Source organism: Salmo salar, unplaced genomic scaffold, assembly GCF_905237065.1.
Source record: "Salmo salar unplaced genomic scaffold, Ssal_v3.1, whole genome shotgun sequence".
In the NCBI taxonomy this organism is placed as follows: Eukaryota; Metazoa; Chordata; class Actinopteri; order Salmoniformes; family Salmonidae; genus Salmo; species Salmo salar.
Genome location: NW_025550918.1, coordinates 287,692 through 302,500, shown reverse-complemented (window position 1 = coordinate 302,500; position 14,809 = coordinate 287,692). Strand labels below are relative to the sequence as shown.

At 45.4% G+C, this 14,809-nt stretch overlaps 1 protein-coding gene across 4 annotated transcripts in view; it reads right to left on the bottom strand.

The window, feature by feature from the left end:
• LOC123740232 (serine hydroxymethyltransferase, cytosolic) overlaps positions 1-14,809 on the bottom strand; it is a 57,438-nt gene that overhangs the window by 23,841 nt on the left and 18,788 nt on the right. For 3 of the 4 annotated variants that reach the window (XM_045714008.1, XM_045714006.1, XM_045714007.1), the window contains exons 3-4: positions 8,092-8,237; positions 1-113 (exon numbers count right to left, since the gene is read on the bottom strand). The exon at positions 1-113 is cut by the window's left edge and continues 3 nt beyond it. In XM_045714008.1, coding sequence (XP_045569964.1) covers positions 1-113; positions 8,092-8,237 — 259 coding nt within the window. Of the gene's footprint in view, positions 114-7,921; positions 7,942-8,091; positions 8,238-14,809 lie in introns of those variants that run through there. The other variant, XM_045714009.1, reaches the window with a different exon arrangement.

Below are 14,809 nucleotides of genomic sequence, written 5' to 3'. Positions count from 1 at the left end.
AGTAGGGCTGGACATTGACCCCCCACCTGTCAGCCTCCAGTCCGTAGACCTCCAGAGCTCTCCTCTGACACACACGCTCCAACTCATCCACATGTTCTGTTCCCCCGTAGTACCTACACACACACGCACACACACACACACACACACAACCACACACACACACACACACACACACACACACACACACAACCAGTCTAAAGTTTTATAACACCGACTCATTCAACGGTTTTTCTTTATTTTTTTTTTACTATTTTCTACATCGTAGAATCAAAACTATGGAATAATGTAGTTAAACAAATCAAAATATATATTTTATATTTGAGTTTCTTCAAAGTATCCTGGATGACAGGTTTGTAGTCTCCTGGACGGCTCTGTAAGATAACCAACCCCATTCTCTCTCAGGGATAGATAACCAACCCCATTCTCTCTCAGGGATAGATAACCAAACCCCATTCTCTCTCAAGGATAGATAACCAAACCCCATTCTCTCTCAGGGATAGATAACCAAACCCCATTCTCTCTCAGGGATAGATAACCAAACCCCATTCTCTCTCAGGGATAGATAACCAAACCCCATTCTCTCTCTCAGGGATAGATAACCAAACCCCATTCTCTCTCAGGGATAGATAACCAAACCCCATTCTCTCTCAGGGATAGATAACCAAACCCCATTCTCTCTCAGGGATAGATAACCAACCCCATTCTCTCTCAGGGATAGATAACCAAACCCCATTCTCTCTCAGGGATAGATAACCAAACCCCATTCTCTCTCAGGGATAGATAACCAACCCCATTCTCTCTCAGGGATAGATAACCAACCCCATTCTCTCTCAGGGATAGATAACCAAACCCCATTCTCTCTCTCAGGGATAGATAACCAACCCCATTCTCTCTCAGGGATAGATAACCAACCCCATTCTCTCTCAGGGATAGATGACAACCCCCATTCTCTCTCAGGGATAGATAACCAACCCCCATTCTCTCTCAGGGATAGATAACCAAACCCCATTCTCTCTCAGGGATAGATAACCAAACCCCATTCTCTCTCAGGGATAGATAACCAAACCCCATTCTCTCTCAGGGATAGATAACCAAACCCCATTCTCTCTCAGGGATAGATAACCAACCCCATTCTCTCTCAGGGATAGATAACCAACCCCATTCTTTCTCAGGGATAGATAACCAAACCCCATTCTCTCTCAGGGATAGATAACCAACCCCATTCTCTCTCAGGGATAGATAACCAACCCCATTCTCTCTCAGGGATAGATAACCAAACCCCATTCTCTCAGGGATAGATAACCAACCCCATTCTCTCTCAGGGATAGATAACCAACCCCATTCTCTCTCAGGGATAGATAACCAAACCCCATTCTCTCTCAGGGATAGATAACCAAACCCCATTCTCTCTCAGGGATAGATAACCAACCCCATTCTCTCTCAGGGATAGATAACCAACCCCATTCTCTCTCAGGGATAGATAACCAAACCCCATTCTCTCTCAGGGATAGATAACCAAACCCCATTCTCTCTCAGGGATAGATAACCAACCCCATTCTCTCTCAGGGATAGATAACCAAACCCATTCTTTCTCTCTCTCTCGCCCCCACCACCAGTTTTAAAAAACACATAATTGTGGGAAATCTGCTTTTAGTTATCGTTGTCCCTGGTGTGTAGAACAATATTCAGAATTCCTTGCAGTTAGATATTCTGATTCCTTCCAGGCATTTTTTAATTATTAAATTGAAGACTTTTTGTTACAGAATGCGAATGCTTTTCTTAAATATATTTAAATGTTGTTTAGGGCAGCAGGTGGCCTAGTGGTTAGAGCGTTGGGCCAGTAACCAGCAGGTGGCCTAGTGGTTAGAGCGTTGGGCCAGTAACCAGCAGGTGGCCTAGTGGTTAGAGCGTTGGGCCAGTAACCAGCAGGTAGCCTAGTGGTTAGAGCGTTGGGCCAGTAACCAGCAGGTAGCCTAGTGGTTAGAGCGTTGGGCCAGTAACCAGCAGGTAGCCTAGTGGTTAGAGCGTTGGGCCAGTAACCAGCAGGTAGCCTAGTGGTTAGAGCGTTGGGACAGTAACCAGCAGGTAGCCTAGTGGTTAGAGCGTTGGGCCAGTAACCAGCAGGTAGCCTAGTGGTTAGAGCGTTGGGCCAGTAACCAGCAGGTAGCCTAGTGGTTAGAGCGTTGGGCCAGTAACCAGCAGGTAGCCTAGTGGTTAGAGCGTTGGGCCAGTAACCAGCAGGTAGCCTAGTGGTTAGAGCGTTGGGCCAGTAACCAGCAGGTAACCTAGTGGTTAGAGCGTTGGGCCAGTAACCAGCAGGTAGCCTAGTGGTTAGAGCGTTGGGCCAGTAACCAGCAGGTGGCCTAGTGGTTAGAGCGTTGGGCCAGTAACCAGCAGGTAGCCTAGTGGTTAGAGCGTTGGGCCAGTAACCAGCAGGTAGCCTAGTGGTTAGAGCGTTGGGCCAGTAACCAGCAGGTAGCCTAGTGGTTAGAGCGTTGGGCCAGTAACCAGCAGGTAGCCTAGTGGTTAGAGCGTTGGGCCAGTAACCAGCAGGTAGCCTGGTGGTTAGAGCGTTGGGCCAGTAACCAGCAGGTGGCCTGGTGGTTAGAGCGTTGGGCCAGTAACCAGCAGGTGGCCTAGTGGTTAGAGCGTTGGGCCAGTAACCAGCAGGTAGCCTAGTGGTTAGAGCGTTGGGCCAGTAACCAGCAGGTGGCCTAGTGGTTAGAGCGTTGGGCCAGTAACCAGCAGGTGGCCTAGTGGTTAGAGCGTTGGGCCAGTAACCAGCAGGTAGCCTAGTGGTTAGAGCGTTGGGCCAGTAACCAGCAGGTAGCCTAGTGGTTAGAGCGTTGGGCCAGTAACCAGCAGGTAACCTAGTGGTTAGAGCGTTGGGCCAGTAACCAGCAGGTAGCCTAGTGGTTAGAGCGTTGGGCCAGTAACCAGCAGGTGGCCTAGTGGTTAGAGCGTTGGGCCAGTAACCAGCAGGTAGCCTAGTGGTTAGAGCGTTGGGCCAGTAACCAGCAGGTAGCCTAGTGGTTAGAGCGTTGGGCCAGTAACCAGCAGGTGGCCTAGTGGTTAGAGCGTTGGGCCAGTAACCAGCAGGTGGCCTAGTGGTTAGAGCGTTGGGCCAGTAACCAGCAGGTGGCCTAGTGGTTAGAGCGTTGGGCCAGTAACCAGCAGGTGGCCTGGTGGTTAGAGCGTTGGGCCAGTAACCAGCAGGTCGCCTAGTGGTTAGAGCGTTGGGCCAGTAACCAGCAGGTAGCCTAGTGGTTAGAGCGTTGGGCCAGTAACCAGCAGGTGGCCTAGTGGTTAGAGCGTTGGGCCAGTAACCAGCAGGTGGCCTAGTGGTTAGAGCGTTGGGCCAGTAACCAGCAGGTGGCCTAGTGGTTAGAGCGTTGGGCCAGTAACCAGCAGGTGGCCTAGTGGTTAGAGCGTTGGGCCAGTAACCAGCAGGTGGCCTAGTGGTTAGAGCGTTGGGCCAGTAACCAGCAGGTGGCCTAGTGGTTAGAGCGTTGGGCCAGTAACCAGCAGGTGGCCTAGTGGTTAGAGCGTTGGGCCAGTAACCAGCAGGTGGCCTAGTGGTTAGAGCGTTGGGCCAGTAACCAGCAGGTGGCCTAGTGGTTAGAGCGTTGGGCCAGTAACCAGCAGGTGGCCTAGTGGTTAGAGCGTTGGGCCAGTAACCAGCAGGTGGCCTAGTGGTTAGAGCGTTGGGCCAGTAACCAGCAGGTGGCCTAGTGGTTAGAGCGTTGGGCCAGTAACCAGCAGGTGGCCTAGTGGTTAGAGCGTTGGGCCAGTAACCAGCAGGTAGCCTAGTGGTTAGAGCGTTGGGCCAGTAACCAGCAGGTAGCCTAGTGGTTAGAGCGTTGGGCCAGTAACCAGCAGGTGGCCTAGTGGTTAGAGCGTTGGGCCAGTAACCAGCAGGTAGCCTAGTGGTTAGAGCGTTGGGCCAGTAACCAGCAGGTGGCCTAGTGGTTAGAGCGTTGGGCCAGTAACCAGCAGGTGGCCTAGTGGTTAGAGCGTTGGGCCAGTAACCAGCAGGTGGCCTAGTGGTTAGAGCGTTGGGCCAGTAACCAGCAGGTGGCCTAGTGGTTAGAGCGTTGGGCCAGTAACCAGCAGGTGGCCTAGTGGTTAGAGCGTTGGGCCAGTAACCATCAGGTGGCCTAGTGGTTAGAGCGTTGGGCCAGTAACCAGCAGGTAGCCTAGTGGTTAGAGCGTTGGGCCAGTAACCAGCAGGTAGCCTAGTGGTTAGAGCGTTGGGCCAGTAACCAGCAGGTGGCCTAGTGGTTAGAGCGTTGGGCCAGTAGCCAGCAGGTGGCCTAGTGGTTAGAGCGTTGGGCCAGTAACCAGCAGGTGGCCTAGTGGTTAGAGCGTTGGGCCAGTAACCAGCAGGTAGCCTAGTGGTTAGAGCGTTGGGCCAGTAACCAGCAGGTAGCCTAGTGGTTAGAGCGTTGGGCCAGTAACCAGCAGGTAGCCTAGTGGTTAGAGCGTTGGGCCAGTAACCAGCAGGTGGCCTAGTGCTTAGAGCGTTGGGCCAGTAACCAGCAGGTGGCCTAGTGGTTAGAGCGTTGGGCCAGTAACCAGCAGGTGGCCTAGTGGTTAGAGCGTTGGGCCAGTAACCAGCAGGTGGCCTAGTGGTTAGAGCGTTGGGCCAGTAACCAGCAGGTGGCCTAGTGGTTAGAGCGTTGGGCCAGTAACCAGCAGGTGGCCTAGTGGTTAGAGCGTTGGGCCAGTAACCAGCAGGTAGCCTAGTGGTTAGAGCGTTGGGCCAGTAACCAGCAGGTAGCCTAGTGGTTAGAGCGTTGGGCCAGTAACCAGCAGGTAGCCTAGTGGTTAGAGCGTTGGGCCAGTAACCAGTAGGTAGCCTAGTGGTTAGAGAGTTGGGCCAGTAGCCAGCAGGTAGCCTAGTGGTTAGAGCGTTGGGCCAGTAACCAGCAGGTAACCTAGTGGTTAGAGCGTTGGGCCAGTAACCAGCAGGTAGCCTAGTGGTTAGAGCGTTGGGCCAGTAACCAGCAGGTAGCCTAGTGGTTAGAGCGTTGGGCCAGTAACCAGCAGGTAGCCTAGTGGTTAGAGCGTTGGGCCAGTAACCAGCAGGTAGCCTAGTGTTTAGAGCGTTGGGCCAGTAACCAGCAGGTAGCCTAGTGGTTAGAGCGTTGGGCCAGTAACCAGCAGGTAGCCTAGTGGTTAGAGCGTTGGGCCAGTAACCAGCAGGTGGCCTAGTGGTTAGAGCGTTGGGCCAGTAACCAGCAGGTGGCCTAGTGGTTAGAGCGTTGGGACAGTAACCAGCAGGTAGCCTAGTGGTTAGAGAGTTGGGCCAGTAACCAGCAGGTAGCCTAGTGGTTAGAGCGTTGGGCCAGTAACCAGCAGGTAACCTAGTGGTTAGAGCGTTGGGCCAGTATCCAGCAGGTAGCCTAGTGGTTAGAGCGTTGGGCCAGTAACCAGCAGGTAGCCTAGTGGTTAGAGCGTTGGGCCAGTAACCAGCAGGTGGCCTAGTGGTTAGAGCGTTGGGCCAGTAACCAGCAGGTGGCCTAGTGGTTAGAGCGTTGGGCCAGTAACCAGCAGGTGGCCTAGTGGTTAGAGCGTTGGGCCAGTAACCATCAGGTGGCCTAGTGGTTAGAGCGTTGGGCCAGTAACCAGCAGGTAGCCTAGTGGTTAGAGCGTTGGGCCAGTAACCAGCAGGTAGCCTAGTGGTTAGAGCGTTGGGCCAGTAACCAGCAGGTGGCCTAGTGGTTAGAGCGTTGGGCCAGTAGCCAGCAGGTGGCCTAGTGGTTAGAGCGTTGGGCCAGTAACCAGCAGGTGGCCTAGTGGTTAGAGCGTTGGGCCAGTAACCAGCAGGTAGCCTAGTGGTTAGAGCGTTGGGCCAGTAACCAGCAGGTAGCCTAGTGGTTAGAGCGTTGGGCCAGTAACCAGCAGGTAGCCTAGTGGTTAGAGCGTTGGGCCAGTAACCAGCAGGTAGCCTAGTGCTTAGAGCGTTGGGCCAGTAACCAGCAGGTGGCCTAGTGGTTAGAGCGTTGGGCCAGTAACCAGCAGGTGGCCTAGTGGTTAGAGCGTTGGGCCAGTAACCAGCAGGTGGCCTAGTGGTTAGAGCGTTGGGCCAGTAACCAGCAGGTGGCCTAGTGGTTAGAGCGTTGGGCCAGTAACCAGCAGGTGGCCTAGTGGTTAGAGCGTTGGGCCAGTAACCAGCAGGTGGCCTAGTGGTTAGAGCGTTGGGCCAGTAACCAGCAGGTAGCCTAGTGGTTAGAGCGTTGGGCCAGTAACCAGCAGGTAGCCTAGTGGTTAGAGCGTTGGGCCAGTAACCAGCAGGTAGCCTAGTGGTTAGAGCGTTGGGCCAGTAACCAGTAGGTAGCCTAGTGGTTAGAGAGTTGGGCCAGTAGCCAGCAGGTAGCCTAGTGGTTAGAGCGTTGGGCCAGTAACCAGCAGGTAGCCTAGTGGTTAGAGCGTTGGGCCAGTAACCAGCAGGTAGCCTAGTGGTTAGAGCGTTGGGCCAGTAACCAGCAGGTAGCCTAGTGGTTAGAGCGTTGGGCCAGTAACCAGCAGGTAGCCTAGTGTTTAGAGCGTTGGGCCAGTAACCAGCAGGTAGCCTAGTGGTTAGAGCGTTGGGCCAGTAACCAGCAGGTAGCCTAGTGGTTAGAGCGTTGGGCCAGTAACCAGCAGGTGGCCTAGTGGTTAGAGCGTTGGGCCAGTAACCAGCAGGTGGCCTAGTGGTTAGAGCGTTGGGACAGTAACCAGCAGGTAGCCTAGTGGTTAGAGAGTTGGGCCAGTAACCAGCAGGTAGCCTAGTGGTTAGAGCGTTGGGCCAGTAACCAGCAGGTAACCTAGTGGTTAGAGCGTTGGGCCAGTATCCAGCAGGTAGCCTAGTGGTTAGAGCGTTGGGCCAGTAACCAGCAGGTAGCCTAGTGGTTAGAGCGTTGGGCCAGTAACCAGCAGGTAGCCTAGTGGTTAGAGCGTTGGGCCAGTAACCAGCAGGTAGCCTAGTGGTTAGAGCGTTGGGCCAGTAACCAGCAGGTAGCCTAGTGGTTAGAGCGTTGGGCCAGTAACCAGCAGGTAGCCTAGTGGTTAGAGCGTTGGGCCAGTAACCAGCAGGTAGCCTAGTGGTTAGAGCGTTGGGCCAGTAACCAGCAGGTAGCCTAGTGGTTAGAGCGTTGGGCCAGTAACCAGCAGGTGGCCTAGTGGTTAGAGCGTTGGGCCAGTAACCAGCAGGTAGCCTAGTGGTTAGAGGGTTGGGCCAGTAACCAGCAGGTAGCCTAGTGGTTAGAGCGTTGGGCCAGTAACCAGCAGGTAACCTAGTGGTTAGAGCGTTGGGCCAGTAACCAGCAGGTAGCCTAGTGGTTAGAGCGTTGGGCCAGTAACCAGCAGGTAGCCTAGTGGTTAGAGCGTTGGGCCAGTAACCAGCAGGTAACCTAGTGGTTAGAGCGTTGGGCCAGTAACCAGCAGGTAGCCTAGTGGTTAGAGCGTTGGGCCAGTAACCAGCAGGTAGCCTAGTGGTTAGAGCGTTGGGCCAGTAACCAGCAGGTAGCCTAGTGGTTAGAGCGTTGGGCCAGTAAACCGAAAGGTGTGACACATTGAATCCCCCATTTGTTCGTTCTGCTCCCTGAACAAGGCAGTTATAACCCACTGTTCCCTGGTAGGCCGTCATTGTGAATAAGAATTTGTTCTTAACTGACTTGTCTAGTTAAATAAAGGTTCATACAGGTTCATAAAGGTTCATAAAGGTTCATAGCACCCACCGCTGTCCAGGATACCCCTCTGAGTGACTCCCTGTTTAAATAAAGGTTCATAAAGGTTCCTAAAGGTTCCTAAAGGTTCATAAAGGTTCATAAAGGTTCATAGCACCCACCGCTGTCCAGGATACCCCTCTGAGTGACTCCCTGTTTAAATAAAGGTTCATTAAGGTTCCTAAAGGTTCATAAAGGTTCATAGCACCCACCGCTGTCCGGGATACCCCTCTGAGTGACTCCCTGTTTAAATAAAGGTTCATAAAGGTTCATAAAGGTTCATAAAGGTTCATAGTACCCACCGCTGTCCGGGATACCCCTCTGAGTGACTCCCTGTTTAAATAAAGGTTCATAAAGGTTCATAAAGGTTCATAGTACCCACCGCTGTCCGGGATACCCCTCTGAGTACTTGTTGTTCATACAGGACCCCAGGGCTTCCAGAACGGCTCTGGAGGTGAAGTTCTCTGATGCGATCAGCTCCAGGCCAAAGGTCTGACGATGCTTCTCTCGCTTGATGATGGAGAACACCTACACAATACACCGTTTCATTATAATACACACCTACACAATACACCGTTTCATTATAATACACACACCTACACAATACACCGTTTCATTATAATACACACCTACACAATACACCGTTTCATTATAATACACCTACACAATACACCGTTTCATTATAATACACACACCTACACAATACACCGTTTCATTATAATACACACACCTACACAATACACCGTTTCATTATAATACACCACCTACACAATACACCGTTTCATTATAATACACACACCTACACAATACACCGTTTCATTATAATACACACACCTACACAATACACCGTTTCATTATAATACACACACCTACACAATACACCGTTTCATTATAATACACACACCTACACAATACACCGTTTCATTATAATACACACACCTACACAATACACCGTTTCATTATAATACACACACCTACACAATACACCGTTTCATTATAATACACACCCCTACACAATACACCGTTTCATTATAATACACACACCTACACAATACACCGTTTCATTATAATACACACACCTACACAATACACCGTTTCATTATAATACACACACCTACACAATACACCGTTTCATTATAATACACACACCTACACAATACACCGTTTCATTATAATACACACACCTACACAATACACCGTTTCATTATAATACACACCTACACAATACACCGTTTCATTATAATACACCCCTACACAATACACCGTTTCATTATAATACACACACCTACACAATACACCGTTTCATTATAATACACACACCTACACACAATACACCGTTTCATTATAATACACACACCTACACAATACACCGTTTCATTATAATACACACACCTACACAATACACCGTTTCATTATAATACACACACCTACACAATACACCGTTTCATTATAATACACACCTACACAATACACCGTTTCATTATAATACACACACCTACACACATACACCGTTTCATTATAATACACACCCTACACAATACACCGTTTCATTATAATACACACACCTACACAATACACCGTTTCATTATAATACACACACCTACACAATACACCGTTTCATTATAATACACACACCTACACAATACACCGTTTCATTATAATACACACACCTACACAATACACCGTTTCATTATAATACACACACCTACACAATACACCGTTTCATTATAATACACACACCTACACAATACACCGTTTCATTATAATACACACACCTACACAATACACCGTTTCATTATAATACACACACCTACACAATACACCGTTTCATTATAATACACACACCTACACAATACACCGTTTCATTATAATACACACACCTACACAATACACCGTTTCATTATAATACACACACCTACACAATACACCGTTTCATTATAATACACACACCTACACAATACACCGCTTTCATTATAATACACACACCTACACAATACACCGTTTCATTATAATACACACACCTACACAATACACCGTTTCATTATAATACACACACCTACACAATACACCGTTTCATTATAATACACACACCTACACAATACACCGTTTCATTATAATACACACACCTACACAATACACCGTTTCATTATAATACACACCCCTACACAATACACCGTTTCATTATAATACACACACCTACACAATACACCGTTTCATTATAATACACACACTACACAATACACCGTTTCATTATAATACACACACCTACACAATACACCGTTTCATTATAATACACACCTACACAATACACCGTTTCATTATAATACACACACTACACAATACACCGTTTCATTATAATACACACCTACACAATACACCGTTTCATTATAATACACACACCTACACAATACACCGTTTCATTATAATACACACACCTACACAATACACCGCTTTCATTATAATACACACACCTACACAATACACCGTTTCATTATAATACACACACCTACACAATACACCGTTTCATTATAATACACACACCTACACAATACACCGTTTCATTATAATACACACACCTACACAATACACCGTTTCATTATAATACACACACCTACACAATACACCGTTTCATTATAATACACACACCTACACAATACACCGTTTCATTATAATACACACACCTACACAATACACCGTTTCATTATAATACACACACCTACACAATACACCGTTTCATTATAATACACACACCTACACAATACACCGTTTCATTATAATACACACCCTACACAATACACCGTTTCATTATAATACACACACCTACACAATACACCGTTTCATTATAATACACACACCTACACAATACACCGTTTCATTATAATACACACACCTACACAATACACCGTTTCATTATAATACACACACCTACACAATACACCGTTTCATTATAATACACACACCTACACAATACACCGTTTCATTATAATACACACACCTACACAATACACCGTTTCATTATAATACACACCTACACAATACACCGTTTCATTATAATACACACACCTACACAATACACCGTTTCATTATAATACACACACCTACACAATACACCGTTTCATTATAATACACACACCTACACAATACACCGTTTCATTATAATACACCACCTACACAATACACCGTTTCATTATAATACACACACCATACACAATACACCGTTTCATTATAATACACACCTACACAATACACCGTTTCATTATAATACACACACCTACACAATACACCGTTTCATTATAATACACACACCTACACAATACACCGTTTCATTATAATACACACTACACACAATACACCGTTTCATTATAATACACACCTACACACATACACCGTTTCATTATAATACACACCTACACACAATACACCGTTTCATTATAATACACACACCTACACAATACACCGTTTCATTATAATACACACCTACACAATACACCGTTTCATTATAATACACACCTACACAATACACCGTTTCATTATAATACACACACCTACACAATACACCGTTTCATTATAATACACACACCTACACAATACACCGTTTCATTATAATACACACCTACACAATACACCGTTTCATTATAATACACACACCTACACAATACACCGCTTTCATTATAATACACACACCTACACAATACACCGTTTCATTATAATACACACCCTACACAATACACCGTTTCATTATAATACACACACCTACACAATACACCGTTTCATTATAATACACACACCTACACAATACACCGTTTCATTATAATACACACCTACACAATACACCGTTTCATTATAATACACACCCTACACAATACACCGTTTCATTATAATACACACACCTACACAATACACCGTTTCATTATAATACACACACTACACAATACACCGTTTCATTATAATACACACACCTACACAATACACCGTTTCATTATAATACACACACCTACACAATACACCGTTTCATTATAATACACACACCTACACAATACACCGTTTCATTATAATACACACACCTACACAATACACCGTTTCATTATAATACACACACCTACACAATACACCGTTTCATTATAATACACACACCCTACACAATACACCGTTTCATTATAATACACACCTACACAATACACCGTTTCATTATAATACACACCTACACAATACACCGTTTCATTATAATACACACCTACACAATACACCGTTTCATTATAATACACCCACCTACACAATACACCGTTTCATTATAATACACACACCTACACAATACACCGTTTCATTATAATACACACACTACACAATACACCGTTTCATTATAATACACACACCTACACAATACACCGTTTCATTATAATACACACCTACACAATACACCGTTTCATTATAATACACACACCTACACAATACACCGTTTCATTATAATACACACCTACACACAATACACCGTTTCATTATAATACACCTACACAATACACCGTTTCATTATAATACACACCCTACACAATACACCGTTTCATTATAATACACACACCTACACAATACACCGTTTCATTATAATACACACACCTACACAATACACCGTTTCATTATAATACACACACCTACACAATACACACGCTTTCATTATAATACACACACCTACACAATACACCGTTTCATTATAATACACACCTACACAATACACCGTTTCATTATAATACACACCTACACAATACACCGTTTCATTATAATACACACCCTACACAATACACCGTTTCATTATAATACACACACCTACACAATACACCGTTTCATTATAATACACACACCTACACAATACACCGCTTTCATTATAATACACACACCTACACAATACACCGTTTCATTATAATACACACACTACACACAATACACCGCTTTCATTATAATACACACACCTACACAATACACCGTTTCATTATAATACACACTCACCGTTTCATTATAATACACACACCTACACACAATACACGCTTTCATTATAATACACACACCTACACACATACACCGTTTCATTATAATACACACACAATACACCGTTTCATTATAATACACACACCTACACACAATACACCGTTTCATTATAATACACACACCTACACAATACACCGTTTCATTATAATACACACCTACACAATACACCGTTTCATTATAATACACACCCTACACAATACACCGTTTCATTATAATACACACCTACACAATACACCGTTTCATTATAATACACACACCTACACAATACACCGTTTCATTATAATACACACACCTACACAATACACCGTTTCATTATAATACACACACCTACACACAATACACCGTTTCATTATAATACACACACCTACACAATACACCGTTTCATTATAATACACACACCTACACAATACACCGTTTCATTATAATACACACACCTACACACATACACCGTTTCATTATAATACACACCTACACAATACACCGTTTCATTATAATACACACCTACACAATACACCGTTTCATTATAATACACACCTACACACATACACCGTTTCATTATAATACACACACCTACACAATACACCGTTTCATTATAATACACCCCACAACACACGTTTCATTATAATACACACACCTACACAATACACCGTTTCATTATAATACACACACCTACACACAATACACCGTTTCATTATAATACACACACTACACACAATACACCGTTTCATTATAATACACACACCTACACACAATACACCGTTTCATTATAATACACACACCTACACACATACACCGTTTCATTATAATACACACACCTACACACATACACCGTTTCATTATAATACACACACCTACACAATACACCGTTTCATTACAATACACCGTTTCATTATAATACACCTACACAATACACCGTTTCATTATAACACACACCTACACAATACACCGTTTCATTATAATACACACCTACACAATACACCGTTTCATTATAATACACACACCTACACAATACACCGTTTCATTATAATACACACACCTACACAATACACCGTTTCATTATAAATACACACCTACACAATACACCGTTTCATTATAATACACACACCTACACAATACACCGTTTCATTATAATACACACACCTACACAATACACCGTTTCATTATAATACACACACCTACACAATACACCGTTTCATTATAATACACACACCTACACAATACACCGTTTCATTATAATACACACACTACACAATACACCGTTTCATTATAATACACACACCTACACAATACACCGTTTCATTATAATACACACACCTACACAATACACCGTTTCATTATAATACACACACCTACACAATACACCGTTTCATTATAATACACACCTACACAATACACCGTGTCATTATAATACACACCTACACAATACACCGTTTCATTATAATACACACACCTACACAATACACCGTTTCATTATAATCCACACCTACACAATACACCGTTTCATTATAATACACACCTACACAATACACCGTTTCATTATAATACACCTACACAATACACCGTTTCATTATAATACACACTACACAATACACCGTTTCATTATAATACACCTACACACAATACACCGTTTCATTATAATACACACTTTCATATGTGACGTACCTCAGGGTCGTTGGAGCGGAGTGATTCCTCATTATAATACCCCCCGTACCTCAGTGTCGTTGGAGCGGAGTGGTTCCTCATTATAATACCCCCGTACCTCAGGGTCGTTGGAGCGGAGTGATTCCTCATTATAATACCCCGTACCTCAGGGTCAGTGGAGCGGAGTGGTTCCTCATTATAATACCCCCCGTACCTCAGGGTCGTTGGAGCGGAGTGGTTCCTCATTATAATACCCCCCGTACCTCAGGGTCATTGGAGCGGAGTGGTTCCTCATTATAATACCACCCCGTACCTCAGGGTCGTTGGAGCGGAGTGGTTCCTCATTATAATACCCCCCGTACCTCAGGGTCGTTGGAGCGGAGTGGTTCCTCATTATAATACCCCCCGTACCTCAGGGTCGT